The following is a 15454-nucleotide window of genomic DNA, read 5'->3' on the forward strand; positions in this document are numbered from 1 at the left end:
GATTTTCTAAAAATGAAGCATGAGCACACATTGTTTTGCATCTTATAAACACAACCAAGCCTTAAAAATACACTCTGGACCACCCCTTTAAAAGTACAGGATCTCAAAAATATTCCCCTCAATTATATGTAAACAATTATTATTTATTAATTAGAGTTCAGGGGCTGCACGGTGGCGCAGCGGGTAGCACTGTCACCTCACAGCAAAAAGATCGCTGGTTCAAGCGTGGCTGGGTTAGTTGGCATTTCTGTGTGGAGTTTGCAGGTTGCTCTGGTCTACCCCACAAGTCCACAGACAGGCTACAGATGCATTGGGTTAGATAAATTGTCTGTAGTGCATGTGTGTATGTCCTGGTCCACCAGGTTGGGGGTTGAGCATTAGGCTAACGATCCACCTTGTAAAAATTAGATGTTACAAAACACCAAAATATCACCAATAGTAGGCTAAATATCAACTTCGATATTAACGACCCTGGGATTAAGTAAGAAAGAAATTAGATTTTATGAAATAATATACAAGTTCCTGATTTTCACGTGTTTGTATTGACAGTATTCGATCTAAAAAAAAGCCAACCTTTCCCCAAAATTATATATAAGCAATTCATATTTATTAATTAGATATCATATAAAACTGTGGAATTACAGGCCATTAAGTCTAAAAGCTGCAGGTATGTTTTTACCTGCATTACAATAAGAACAGTTTCAGCATGCTTATACATATAAACAAGCTTTTAAATAAATCATTAAATAGTTTATGAAACACTTGATGCTGTAAACAGAAAACTACATTTTCTGATAGGGCATGTGCTCGTGTGCAGAAGCACCCCACCCATGCAGGCTTAAGGCACACGTTCAGATGGCATGGCTTGGAGTATTACCATTGTGTCTGCATGCTCAATCTCCTTCATCCGAGTCAGTCATCTTTCTTATCGGAGGCACTGTCCTCCTGATGCTCATCAAAAGCAGCAGTACAGCAGTGAGAAAAAGCACTGTCAGAGTCAGTCTCGTCCCCTTGCAGACCCTGGTAACGCTGGAGCTCGATGTAGGTGGTAAAGAGCTTGGCATATTCCGGATGCGTGAGAGCGAAGGAGCGAAACTCATCTGACAGAGACATTGAAATAGCAAAGTTAGTAAAAATTTGTACTCAAAATGAAACCAGACTAATGAAGAGAGGTAACAGACAGGGATGAAATTAGTAACCAGCTGAATCAGGCACAGATCTTCACTGACAATGTATTTGAGGTATTCAAGTAGGCTAAAACATGTAGCTGATGATCTGAAAGGAGCTCAAAGGTCATTAAAACTGCCTGAAAGTACTACAGTACAAAACTAATTCCTCATTTCGAAACAATCTGAAGTTGAATTGGGCAATCAGTCAATATAGGGGTAAAATGATTCAACCTTTCTGGTATACTAAAAGAAAAACAACAAACTTTTACTTGAGTAAGTGAATGTGCAGACATATTACATGTACATATTTGAGCTGTTGCTTTTCCTTTTATTTGGCAGTTGACAATACACTCAAATTTTCAGCCATCTAATGTCTATTGCCATAATGTGACAGCTGATGTATAATTAAAGATTTTGCTTTGAAGAGCTGATTCTAATCCTAAAACAAATCTGCCACAATACGAATCATTCTTTGAAGGAAATCACTTTTAGAAATACTGACTGACAACAAAGGAAGCTGTTGTACAGTTGGCATACAGACCATAAGTTATGTGTCCTGATCCATCTGCATCAATTTCTCTGAAGAGGCTGTGGACGTCGAGATCACACACTCCAAGAGCTGAACGTAGCAAACTGCTGAACTCCTCTTGTGTGATACAGTTATCCTCATCAATGTCAAACAACTGCAGAAAAAAAACACGACTAAATCTCTTTTTATACAAACACACAAGGCCAAATTTGACAATAAATCACACACTAATGATCCCTCTATACCGTATGTTCTATCGTTTACTGATTTCTTTTAGCTGAGTAGCTCAAGAATTGAAAAACCACCCCAATGTGCTAACAACCACTGACACATCATTGCTTTTATGGTTTACCACATCCAAGCATCTTTTTTCACTACAGTCCATTAAATCCTCTTGTAATCTTTGCATAGACACTCTATGAGACTTTATGTATTGCAATCATTATCTCACAAATAGCATCTTTAATACCATTACCTTAAAAGCAGTCTGAATGACTTCCTCATTATTAGCTGGTCGGCACAGAACCGTGACACCAATGACATACTCTCTGAAATCAATAGTGCCGTCCCCATTCTACAAACAGAAATAGAAAACACAACTTTAATTAGGCAAGTCAGTCAATAAAATATAATATCACTTGATTTATCCAATCCTAGATGTTGAATTGGCGGAATAATAAACTCTGAAAATAAGTAGCTTTTAATACAGATATCTGAGAGCATTTTGGGGGGTGGGGGGTTGGGGGGATCCACAAATTATTATAATTCACATGATTGTAGAACAATAATGGATCTTCTTTCATGAGCTCACTCACCCTGTCGAACAGAGCGAAGAGCTGCTGTAGAGCTGGGCTGATGGGTAATTTGAGGAAGCTGGCAAATTCCTCAACGGTGATCCTCCCGCCTTTGCAAGAACAAGCTATGTTGGCAAAACTCTCCAACTCCTTCTTCACATTGTCCCATTTTAATCTGAGTTTTCAAGAGAGAGATTTATCTAAATCTACTGTAAGCTTTGATTTGATCTAAGTAATGTAGGTTACTCATTGCACAACATTTAATAACTCCAAATTATGGGTGTAACAGTACATATATTTGTACAGTATTCATATTGGTAAAGTCCTTTCCATTTAGTATGTTGCTAGAAACACTGTTTGTGCAAATCCTAATTTGAAAAGTCTAGCTTTACCATTAATTTAACAAGTAGATATCAATTCTTCAATCCCAAGATCAGTGGCACAATCATCAGCGATCTAGCCTGTGCACATCACTGAAGGACTACACATATGCCACTGAAAAGAACTACAAATTTCATCATGCACCACATACACACCAGTTCTTTCCGCGATTGTACTCACTCAGCTCAAAGCTCATGATAGACTAATCAGATGGATCTGCTAAATGACTAAATGGATCATATAAACAGCACACACGCTGACTTTGCTGGGTCTTGTTTACCTGTAACTTTATGAAGCGTTATTCCATTGTCTTGCCTTGCCGTGTTTCCCGACCCTCGTCTTGTTAATTGTTTTTCTGTTGTTTGCCACCTGTACCATCTCTTTGCCTGTGACCATGACTACTCTTTTGGATTACCTGCATGTTTCTGTTTGTTCCTGTTTGACCATTGCCTGCCTAACTACTCTTGATTATAAAACTGCATTTGGACCCTCAAATCTGTTGTACCCCGATGCCCCTGTTACAATGTCTTTCTGTCAATATTTTTCAGTTTATGCGTGAATAAAAGTTAAACTTCACTACAGTAGACATAATGCCCAACAATATATATTTTTTTGGAAAGAAACAAAGTTCAAATTTCAAATGTTTTCTATTTAATTAGGAATTAACACAATAGATGCTCTTTTGAAGCTCTTTGATGGTTTGTGACTGTTAGGGACTTGTTTTTTTTTTGTGTTTTTGTGATTTGAAGGCGAGTCATTTCATCTGAGGCCCATTATGTGCCGTCTATAAAAAGCTCAACATCTGATGTGAGGAGAGCTTGATTAGCCGGACCTTCCCGCCTGTCATTCATTCATTTTCCTTCAGCTTAATCCCTTTATTCATCAAGGGCAGCCACAGTGGAATGAACCGCAACTTATCCAGCATATGTTTTACAGAGCGGATACCCTTCCACCTGCAACCCAGTGCTGGGAAACATCCATACACTCATTCACACACATACACTACAGCCAATTTTGTTTATTAAATTCACCTATAGTGCACGTCTTTGGACTGTAGGGAATACCGGAGCACCCAAAGGAAATCTATGCAAACACGGGGAGAACATGCACACTCCACACAGAAAAGCCAACTGGCCCAGACTCGAACCAGCGACCTTCTTGCTATGAGGCGACAGTGCTAATCACTGAGCCACCATGTTGCCCTTCTTCTCACCTGTCACTACCGTCCACACGCTCTTCACCAATGACCTCCATTTATACTGACTTCAGTTGCTTTAATATCCTTTGTTAATTATGCCTTTCATTAAAAAATCTTTTCTGCATTTGCATTGTCTCACTTATGTTACGATTTTGAGTCGGTTGTAACAGTGACCGATTGTTGTATAGGTGGCTCAAAAAAAGTTACGAAGCGCAAATGAAGATACTACTTCCTTCCTTCCTTCCCTCCTTCCTCTTTACAGGTAGTTATAAATAACCAATACATCAAGAAGCATTACATTTACCTCTTTTGGTGCTCACGGCTATCTTTTTATTATTATATTAGCTTATGTGTTCATTTGTGTTTACCTTTCCCAATTTCTATTCAACAAATTGTAATGCTAATTATCTTTTGTTTAAAAATAAAGCCACAAATTGTTCAGTAAATAAGACAATTTCGGTTCTAGTTTCTTCAGGTTGTACTGGAATGTATCACATTATGACTTTAAGACCAAGGTACATTCTGAACCATAATTTAGGTCTACCGTTTCACCACTATTACAAAAACAACAAGTTTATGTATATTTTATATTATTAAAATTACACGTGTATACGGTTTTCTTACTCCAATTTTCTGCTGATCTTGGTAAACTCCACTAGCCCAGCCTCCATAGGCAAAGTCAGTTCTCCAGCAGCAATCATCAAACGGCAGTCTTCGTAAGTGTGGTCTGTGACTGGCAGGTGCAGAGACCTAGTAAATGCACAAGAAATTGTGATAAACCTATTTACACTGAAATACTTAACTGTGTTTACAATTTAAATGTCTGCCAAAAATAATCTCCAACCTAGGCTTAATGAAAATCTATGCTTTAAGCTACATTTTATAGTGTATATCGCATCTTTCTAGTCACCTGCTCACAGAAAGGCAAGGCTTGTCGAATAGATTGCCTATAGCAGTGTTTCCCAACCCTGTTCCTGAAGGCACACCAACAGTACACATTTGCAACCTCTCCCTAATCAAACACACCTGAATCAACTTATCATAACATCAGAAGGGACTCCAACACCTGAAGTTAATCGGTTAGAAAAGGGAGACATCCAAAATATGTACTGTTGGTGTGCCTCCAGGATCAGGGTTGGGAAACACTGGCCTATAGAACAACTGACCCAAACCCAACCAATAGTGCTTTCAAAAGCATAAGAAAAAGATTTTTGATTTAACAAAGGCCACTTTATATTAAGTGTCCTTAACTAATATGTACTTACATAAAAATTTCTAATTCATTACAATTTACTTGGTGTAAATACGTGTTTTTACATTTTGCTCATGCTCGATTACATACCTGCATGTAATTGAATCTGTAATTAATTTCTGTAAATAGATATATAATTACACTGTAGACCATCCCTTACCCTTTAACCCACCCTTAAACCCACCCATACCACAAAACCGACCCCTAAATTGACCCGTATCCCACCTTAATATCACCAGAAGTGTTCTGCAATACAGTATCAACACATTAAGTACATCGTATTTATATTTTAAAGTACATAGTAGTTAAGGACACCTACTATAAAGTGTGACCAAAAAGTCTTTCTTGTAAAACCGTGCTTCACAGGACTCAAACTCAACAGTGTACAAAATAATGAGGCAAAAGTATTCAATTAAAAGTTATGAAGATTGTTAAGATGTTTTGTCGTATTCATTTGGTGAAAATAATCCACTAGTCATCTCTAATATATCCCAGTAAATATCATTAGTGTGAAAAGGAACACATGATAAATTGGCGTCATACTGTCCTACAGTGTTCAATTTACATAGAAACTGCAGTAAAACCTATTACTGCAATTGTATATTGAAGTACGCTTTCCACACGCAGTTTCACAAAAATGTAGGCTGAGGCTCATATTTCCATTGAGCCTGTGATGATAATTTCATAAACGCATTGAAGAAACAGCAACATGACATGCTTACTCAGCCATGACAGCTCTCACTGACTGAGCAAACTTCAGAGGACACTTCTTCTCCATCTCAGTAGGTACTTGAGGGGGCAAAAACTAAAACAGACAGAAAGCATATGCTACATGAAAGAATAAGTTCACCATTTATTATAACAACAACAACAGTGTTCTCCTCAGCCTCTCACTGCCCTTTTGACATGTTTCTTCATTTAAAAGAGATGCAAAAGAAGAGAATATTAGTATGAAATACACAAACGGTTCTCACAGACCTCGACCTCCACTGTAGTACAGAGCTGACAGAGTGTGAGCAGCAGTAGTCTGGCCCTAAAACAGGAACTGGTGGTGAGGTTCCAAAACAACAGCACTTCAGGAAGCATTGCTCTCTACATATGCATGACAGTGCAAGTATAGCATACTAACAAAAAAGCTCTCAAAACAAAGCTTATCTGTACAAGTCATCTACAACATTGCACACCCACAGATGCCTTTATGTATGAAGAGGGAGACTGCAATCTTTTGTCCTTTATTTTTATTTTACTATAAAATGTAGCTTCATTTTTATTGTCTTTAACATAATAAACCTGGGTTTGGTGGACATTTTAGCCCACCAAAGCATTACTTGTGACATTATATGTGAGTCTAGTGTTAATCTGAATTGTCTTTTGTACTTTATTTTTATTTTATTATAAAATGTAGCTCAATTTTTATTATCTTTAACATAATAAACCAATGAAACATGCATTTTGGCCCACCAAAGCATTACTTGTGATATTATATGTAAGTCTAGTGTTAATCTGAATTCTCTTTTGTACTTTATTCTTTATTTATTATAAAATGTATCTCAATTTTTATTATCTTCAACACAATAAGACAATAAAACAGGCATTTCGGTCCACCGAAGCATTACTTGTGACATTATAGGCAAGTCTAGTGTCAATCTAAATTCTGGTTACGTCTTGATTGTAACATTAATATGCCTTTGTCATTGGTGAACTTTAATATGACTTACGATTTTGGGCCCTGCCATGTCCATGTGACTGTATCCTGTAAGCATTAAACATAGAAACATTCTTACAAATCTTTGTATTTAATAATGAAAGATGTAACACATTATTTTAATGATGTCCTTTAGACATTGTGTTGACTATCAATGACTTTGTAAACTACATGTGAAAAAACAGTCATTACAATATGAATAGACTATCTGCTTAATATCTGCTGACTCTGTATTTTGATGCTCCACCAACAGACATTATACTTACTACAAGTCATTTTACAAATACTTCAATTTGTTCTGCTAAACCTAACTTCTACTAATATGAATTCTAATTCTCAAGAATTGTCTAATAATTCAGTACTTGATAATTTACACAACCTGATTTTATTATATTTACAATTCTTAATATGCATTAGACTAACTGGAAACAGTACTTGTATTCTTCTGTTGCTTTGGCTATGTGGAAATATAAATTTGTATAAACTAGTTCCAAATTAGCAATAATATATGAAACTGAAAATGTATATTCTTTGTTTTTTAATTATAGAATTTCATTCAAAACTCTAGCAGCCAGGATGTGAGACACATCAAACGTTTTGCTACCTGAGCACTGGCAGATCCCAAATTAATGCAAATGCTATGGGCAGGGTCTTAACAACTATAACTTTATCTTTGTGGAGCCATTCAGGCCGAATAAACTATTTTGTTGATAAACTTGTCTGGACAGGTTCTCAAACTTTCTACCACATTTACATGACTTGTTTAGTCACTGCCCCCTCCTAAAACATAATAGACAGGGCATCTCCGACCAAATTAAACTTATATGGACTGTTATTATACACTGTTATACTCACGTTAGACACATTAGAGTCTTGTTAGACTCATGTGGACTTTTTGAAGATGCTGTTTGACAGCACAACAACCAACACATCCCAATAAAAAAACTCTGCTTGAAACGAGTGTCTTGGAGTGTCTTGAACCCTTGGACTGGGTTCATCAATTTCCAACAGTTACTTTTATTGTTCTCATTTGTAATATAATTGTATGAATATTAATTAACTAAGACTACTAAGACACATACTAATAAAAAAATAAAGGCTGACAAAATGATTAAATGCAAAATGTTGTAGCACTCTGATGCAGAGGTGTACAGTAATGAATTAGTAAGTAATAGTACTTTTACTTGAGCATGACAATGGAGTACTTTTCCACCATTGCTCTGATGAGAGAGTAGTTGACATATAATTGCAAAGTTACATAGTCAAAATAACGTCCAAAACCATCAAAGCAAAATGTAACCTTAAAAAGGTATGAAATGTAAGCTATTCCCAAAAAAGACAACTCAACAGGCAGACTTGGCATACAACTTTGCCAGCTGAATGTTTGTTTGTTTTTTGGGTCAATCTTTAGTACTCTCTATTAGGATTTTATGGTTATTTATGGAGTTGTATTTTACATATTTGCAAATATCTTGAGTTCATCCATTGTGTTTGTTTTTATCACTAGTAACTGATGTGTCAAGATAATATTGTAAGGCTTCCGATGAATTTATACTGACCAGCTTATTTGGGTATCTGATAAGAACAGGCTGCACTGGGACCCCAGGGACAAAGCCACCTGTGGAAGTAAAAAGAGCCAAACATAAGCGTCCTCCATTCATCCTATTGTTCTTTTTAGTCACAGTCATACCTTCTAAAAGCTGCTCTGTACACAGTTCAATTTACCATATTCTGGGTCACATGCTTCATGATGAAGTTAAGTCCCAATCTAACACTCTATTGATCACAGCATGCTCTACATATCAAGCCACAGCTAGAAAACTGTTTGATAATCATTGACTGCCCAAATGAGAACCAAAGTAAACACTGTACTAATGATATGACCTGAATATAAAACAAATCTATAGTTTGTACATAATGCAACAATCAACAACACACTGGCCTGCTTAATTATTGGAGCCTATAATGCAAACAGAATTGCTTTTAAAATATGTTTAAATAAATTTCACATACTCAAAGGGATAAAGACTTAGTGGTGTGGATTATACCTATTCATTGGCACAAACACTCGCTCTCTTTATGTGCTGCTGGTTTTTGCTGGTCTCAGCACACTCATTCTTGTTTCTTTAGTACACAAAAAACAAACCCCAGGCACAGAAAACTCCTAATTCTTTGATAGTTTCTGTTGCTTTTCTCGTGTATACATTTGCATTATGAAAATAAGTTAACTGATAACAAACAACAAGATTTTCATATGGCGCAGTTCATAAACACCATTCCTTACTTACTGAATTATAGACTTTAATTCTGTATACTGCTATAATATAGTATCTGTAACATTTCAGTCAGATCCAAATAATGAATGTGTATTATTATGTTGTGCAACATCATAATTAACTTTTTGCTGTACATAAAAAAAACACACAAAACATGCTCCGCTAACCTTGCTTGAAAGTAATAAGACATGATCTGTTTGTACATGTTCCTTCAGGAAAGATGAGCACCTGAAACAAGAAAATAACACCAGTGATATTTTCAGTGGTAGAACAGCTGTCATGCAATAAACAAGACGTAAATAAACATCCAGTTTCAGATGCAGCTCAATTTGATTGATTTAAAAAGAAATGTCCACAGCATTGACAAGCAAGCAGTTTTTTTTTGGAGCAGGATGAGGAAGTTCAGGTCAATTTCCTGCTTTCAAAAGTTGATGAACACACTTAGTCTGTCACTTTGGTTTCACATTGTGAAATTCACTTGAGATAGAAGATTTAACCTTTTTAAACTTTTAAACTAATGTGGCAATCTTGTAGAGTTCCAGACCTTCAGGGGCAGATTTAGTGGCAGCTTGCAACAATCCTTTGGTTTTGATAACTACAATAATTAAATACAATAATAACTGTCAAGATTTACTAAAGACAAAAAAATTAACAAAAAAACTAGGACATTTCTTGCAGATGAACAATTCATTCGCATAAATTACCTTTTAGACACAAGGTATATGGGAATAGAGTTTTTGGATGAATCTTAAAAGGTTAATGTTTGCTGTAATCAGTCTAGTATTACAGCAAAACTCTTAGAATCATCATGCATATTGTATAATTTGCTGTTTTGTGTTAATCATTGGTCATTCTTAATTTTGAATCATCCCAAAACATTTCCACTCTAACTAGGAATTATCATGGTGTTGCACTTTGTCGCATTTGGTGAATGCTGTTCTTAGGATGTTAGATGTGGTGGCTCTCACCTGTGGCCAATGTCCTCCTGACTTTGCTCTCCTTTCAATCTCAATAATAGTGTTTCTACGAGAGTCTGGATCAGTGCGTGAAACCAGCACTGGTTGAACACAACGCAAAAACCCTGGGGATCACAAAATTCCTTTATTCTTCAATAGTTTAAAATGTATATTATTGACATTTAACAAGCTTCTTCGACTGTGGTATCTTCAATATATTGCAGCAATGCAAACCAAACTGATCAGGAAGTGTATATATTAAAGGGGTAGTTCACCCAAAATTTTTTATTTGCAGACTGTCCAAGATTTAGGAAACTTGTAATCTATCAGTAGAACATTCCAAAAGATTTCTAGCTGAAACTGTGGTCCTTGGTGATTCATAAAATGAAAGACAATGGTAGCCATCCTTTTGAAAGTCAAAAAAAGCATATATACTGTAAAGCAAAACAGAAAATAGTCCCCATCTGGAATGACATCCAATATGTGAGGTGTAAGGACATGTGTGTTGTGTTGTTCATTCAAATAATACAAATTTGTGCTTATCCTAGATGTTTCAACTTATGTAAGAGAGTAAGATTGTTTGTGTGTGTGATTGTTATCTTTAAAACAGATTTTCGATATATATCTATATATTTTTTACTCTCGAAATAGACTGTAACCATTGTCTTGTCATATAGGACTCATCAAAGGCTACAGTTTCTTTATGTTCTACTTTAGAAAAGGGTCACCTGCATCTTGAATGGCCTGAGGTCAAGAGCAATGTTTATTTTTATGTGATATGTTCCTTCAAAAGCTACTTGAAAACTTCTTTAAATGATTTGCTGTTTTATTATTTTTGGAATTTCTTGTTTTAAGAAAAAAGTGTTCTTACTGCCAAAGATTGGTGCTTCTAGAGACTCTATGCGGGATACGGTAGAGGGCAGACCGGATTCAATACAGGCGATGGCATCAAAGAAAGAAGAGTGGGGGGCCACAGCTAGAATGGGGGCGTCTAAAGTGCTGGCCTTCTTCCCCTTCACCACCACCTTGAAGCCCATCCCAAAGAAATACATTCGGCCAAGAAAGGTCATCACCCTTTTGTGCAGGAACCTGCCCAAAAGTACATATACAAGCACAAAACTTACTAAGTGATAATACTAGTTAATCCAACATACTGCAACACGTGCACGCACACACACACACACACAGAGAGAGAGAGAGAGAGAGAGAGAGAGAGAGAGAGGGGAGAGATAATGCTTGCTTTAACAGCTTTGAGGTGTTGTGCTCATCAATGTGTCAGATCAGTATGTCATTGCATCAGTTAAGAGAGTAACCACATCCCTCCTACAGTCGCTCTGCCTGCTATGCTACAATTTAATTAATCTGATCTGCGTGGTCAGTCCTAGGAAAAAACGAGATACTAAATGAGCTGTTTCGCAAGAAACCACGTGGCCAATCAGACTGAGAAGCATGAATTAAAGACTGGAGAGGCTTCTGTAATGCACCAAATATCTGCAACCGCTGATATGCAAACCCCAAATTTCACATTACCAGCTCACACTTCTATTATTAATACAGAAACTCCCACAGTCAGAAGACTTGCTAAATGCATAACTATTCATTCTAAGAATAAGGTAGCAAAAGATGAACAAATAAAAAACTGTCAGGTTAGATGTAAAGCTATCTGTAAGATAGAAGGTGTTTTGATGTCAGGTTTAATTATTAGGTCAAGAGTATTGTGTTTTATTATGGTTTAAACAAACTGTAAGCCAAAATGTGGTGTAATGCGAGTGAACAGGGAGTGGTATTTACCTTCTCCAGCCAGTCATGGGCTCCACCGCTCCTTTCAGAGACTGTCCGAATGTTATTATGACAGAAACAGGCCACATGACCATGAGAACTAGAAGCAAGAAAATGGCACGGAGCGGCACAAGGATAATTCCTAGAAGAAAACACTACACAAAACACATAATAAATGGTGAACAGAAATCTGCACAATGCAAACCAAATTTCACTGTTTTTATTTAAGGCATCTGATGTAACATTGAAGAAGTGATTCAACTTAAAAGACTGTCAGACTTTGTAATAAACTGCACTGTAAAAATTGTATCATGACAGCAAAGTTTTTGTTACTTATGAAAAAAGGTTAAGTGTGTTTCATGTTTAACAGGTAAATTTAATGTAAACGTAAGTTGATATGGCTTACAAAGCTAATTAATCCAACAACTAATCTCCACAGTTTGTAAGGCTGTCATGCAAATGTGTAACAGTTTGTACCAGACGCAAAAGAGGAAGTGTTACAATAAGTTTGGATGAAATTGTAGGAAATAAATTACAACTACCTTCAATCGTGGTATTATTATAAATATAATATCAAATTAATATTTTTATCTATTGCAAAATACACATCCAATCATATAAATAAGAATATTTTAATAAAATCAATGTAAGTAATATAAAATACAGGCATTTAAAGCAAGATGGGGTTGTTTAAAAATGTTGAACAAGTAGGGCTTTCAGGTCAAAACCACTGACCAAGCAGAGGTCTTGACCTTCTTAATTGTAAAGCCATAAATCTAATATTTCCCACATAATCTACTGTATTGGCATTCAACTTCTCTGTACTAAAAAAAAATAATAATTTCAAAGACCAGAAATGCAACATTTACACTATTCTCTCAACCACAAGCTGTAAAGAATGTTAAATCATTACAAAACGCTAATTGCAACACTGTGTACAATTGTAGCATCCAGTTGAACTCTTTCCACAGCACAGAGGGAGTGTAACAAATGTACAAATGTAACATTTTATCACTTTGAAACAAAGTATTGACAACATTTCTGAGCCCTTCTCTGTTCAAACCTTCTTCCAAAGTCACTGTGGTGCGAACATAGACTGTAAAATATATGGACGGAGTATCCGTGACGTCACCCATAGGTTTCTGAAGAGCGCAAAAGAAGCCACAAGTAGGCGCGGCCAACCGTCGCCATTTTGTTCGCGCGTCATCGCACCCACGGCGGGATACCAAACAAGGGCAAAGAGGCGGAGAGTGGGCGGAGCTACAGACACCTGCTGGCACTTTGCTTAGACCCTATGCTTAGACCTGGCAGACAGACATTACTTTGGGAGAAACGCTTGATACTTTATTACCTGCGACTCGTTTGTGTTCTGACCACATTTGCTTGGCTGTACACTATGTCAATAAAGTGTTTAGACTTTCAAAAACACTGTAGTAATACATTGAGCCACTAAACATTGCTCTTATGACGTTTTTCTACAGGAGGAAAACGCGAATTACTTCCAAACACTTCAGATATGTGTGTGTGTTAGTAAATGCAAGACTATTGATAAAATCCAGCACAACACAGTATGACAACGCTTCAGATGACTGTTCTAGAGCCTACAGCTAATCAATCTGTCACATTCTGGAGTGCTTTACGGGTCTAAAGAAAAATATTAATGATAAATGATCTTAAATAAAACAAATACATTTATAGAGATGGTATACAAGTATATAACTTTACTCACATGGGAAACGGAGGCCACGTGAATGGTTTGTGAGCACAATTAAGTGCACACAGCATCCCATATCATCTGATAATTGTAAGAAATAAGTCCAAAAGGCAGCTGACTGTGTAAAGCCACATAAAACAGAACAAAAATACGATAAATATGCCGAGATCAGTGGCTAATCTGCCAGATTCAGCTGAGGTGAAGTGACGGCGACCAGCGAGACCTAGCTGTCACTCAGGTGGCCACGCCCTTAATTATGCAAACTTAATATAACCTTATATAAAGGAAATGGATGAGTTATAAAAAAATTCACCCCCCTCACAGTTGTCATGGAGGGTAATAATAGCTATATGAACCAAAATCGTTCTTTGTACCAGGCTGTAAACACCTTTTTTTCTGCTGTAAAGTTGACCATTCTAACAGTGGGCTCAATTACAACTTGCTCTATTATGGAGCCAGGACTAGCGGAATTTTGATGAATTGCAGTTTCTGTTACTTCCGTATTGGCCTCCCGAGGGAGAGCGGGAGGTTGCCGCTTGGGTGCGAAGTAACGGGGGAAGTTACTATTATGTAAATATTACACAATACTGGAGAAACACATGGAAATAAATCGTTAGTCAAATCAAATAAGATGTCAGTGCATGAATAGCAAGCTCATATAGGATGGACTTAAAAATCAAAATGTTACCTGAAAACAAAAGTTATGAAATGCTTTATATTATCATTTTAACATATAGCTCAATTAAAAAAATATGAATATTTAATAATATAATAATAAATAATTCTAAAATAAATAAATAAATAAATAAATAAATATGTAATAATAGTCAGCCGTCGGTTGTAACGGATAATGAGAAAATAATATCTGGTGCTGACGTATGGCATGCCTATTTCATAAATAAATTAATAAATCAATTAATAAATAAATCACTTATAATACTGGTAACATTAATAGCTATTTGTTTGTTTGTTTTTTGCGTGTAATCCATGGTAATAAGTATTTATTTAATTTAATTGTTTACACAAAATCTGAAAATAAATGTGGCACACCCAGATCACTTTTCTGTCTACGCTAATGATACATAGACAACACACATACAAAATCTGACAATAAATGTGGCACACCCAGACTTTGTTTTCTGGCTTATCTAGTGCTGGACTCACTTTGGTTTTGTCGGCTGTGCTTAAGCTCAGGTCGTGCACGAACGGGTTGATGACCGCGGGCAGCAGCAGGGACTGTTGTCTGGGCAGCGCGAACACTCTGTGCGGCGGAGGCATCTTTACTCATCGCAGCCTGTCTTCATGTGTCCAGACCTCAGGGAGCGACGCGCTTCCTCGTTATGACTCGTGTTTCACAATCAAACAAGCTACCTAACCAGAAAACAAATGGCTCTTATTCACAGAAGCCTGAGCAATGTAGTGCATCCCAGTCGAGTTTGGTGTCGAGGTTTACGAGCACTTGTTCTAAAATGCTGTCTAAGCAGGCAACTCAGGTGGTTTGAAGACAAAGCCAGTGTGTTTACACTCCACCTCTTACGGACATAATCCTATTTAGCCGTTTAGTAGCCACATGGGGCTAAAGATATAGCCTACACTCGTAAAGTTATTCTCTAACGTAACCTTACAGGTTTACAGCTTGAACCAGTGGAGTCGCTGGACTCTTTTTAACAGGAAAAACACACCCTTATGAAATTTGATAAT

The 15454-nt window shown here is 36.7% G+C and overlaps 1 protein-coding gene across 1 annotated transcript; it reads right to left on the minus strand.

Annotated features, from left to right (window-relative positions):
- Positions 1-542: 542 nt before the first annotated feature.
- lpcat2 (lysophosphatidylcholine acyltransferase 2) lies at positions 543-15426 on the minus strand. The gene is made up of 14 exons (XM_056461775.1): positions 14918-15426; positions 12052-12194; positions 11132-11349; positions 10273-10385; positions 9472-9532; positions 8588-8646; positions 7042-7076; positions 6302-6356; positions 6046-6128; positions 4696-4821; positions 2514-2667; positions 2174-2272; positions 1711-1852; positions 543-1100 (listed from the first exon to the last, which is right to left on the minus strand). The coding sequence occupies exons 1-14, from the start codon at positions 15029-15031 to the stop codon at positions 913-915; spliced, it is 1590 nt and encodes a 529-aa protein (XP_056317750.1). The 5' UTR covers positions 15032-15426; the 3' UTR covers positions 543-912.
- Positions 15427-15454: the final 28 nt, after the last annotated feature.

The sequence above is a fragment of the Danio aesculapii genome, chromosome 7 (genome assembly GCF_903798145.1).
Source record: "Danio aesculapii chromosome 7, fDanAes4.1, whole genome shotgun sequence".
Taxonomy (NCBI): domain Eukaryota; kingdom Metazoa; phylum Chordata; class Actinopteri; order Cypriniformes; family Danionidae; genus Danio; species Danio aesculapii.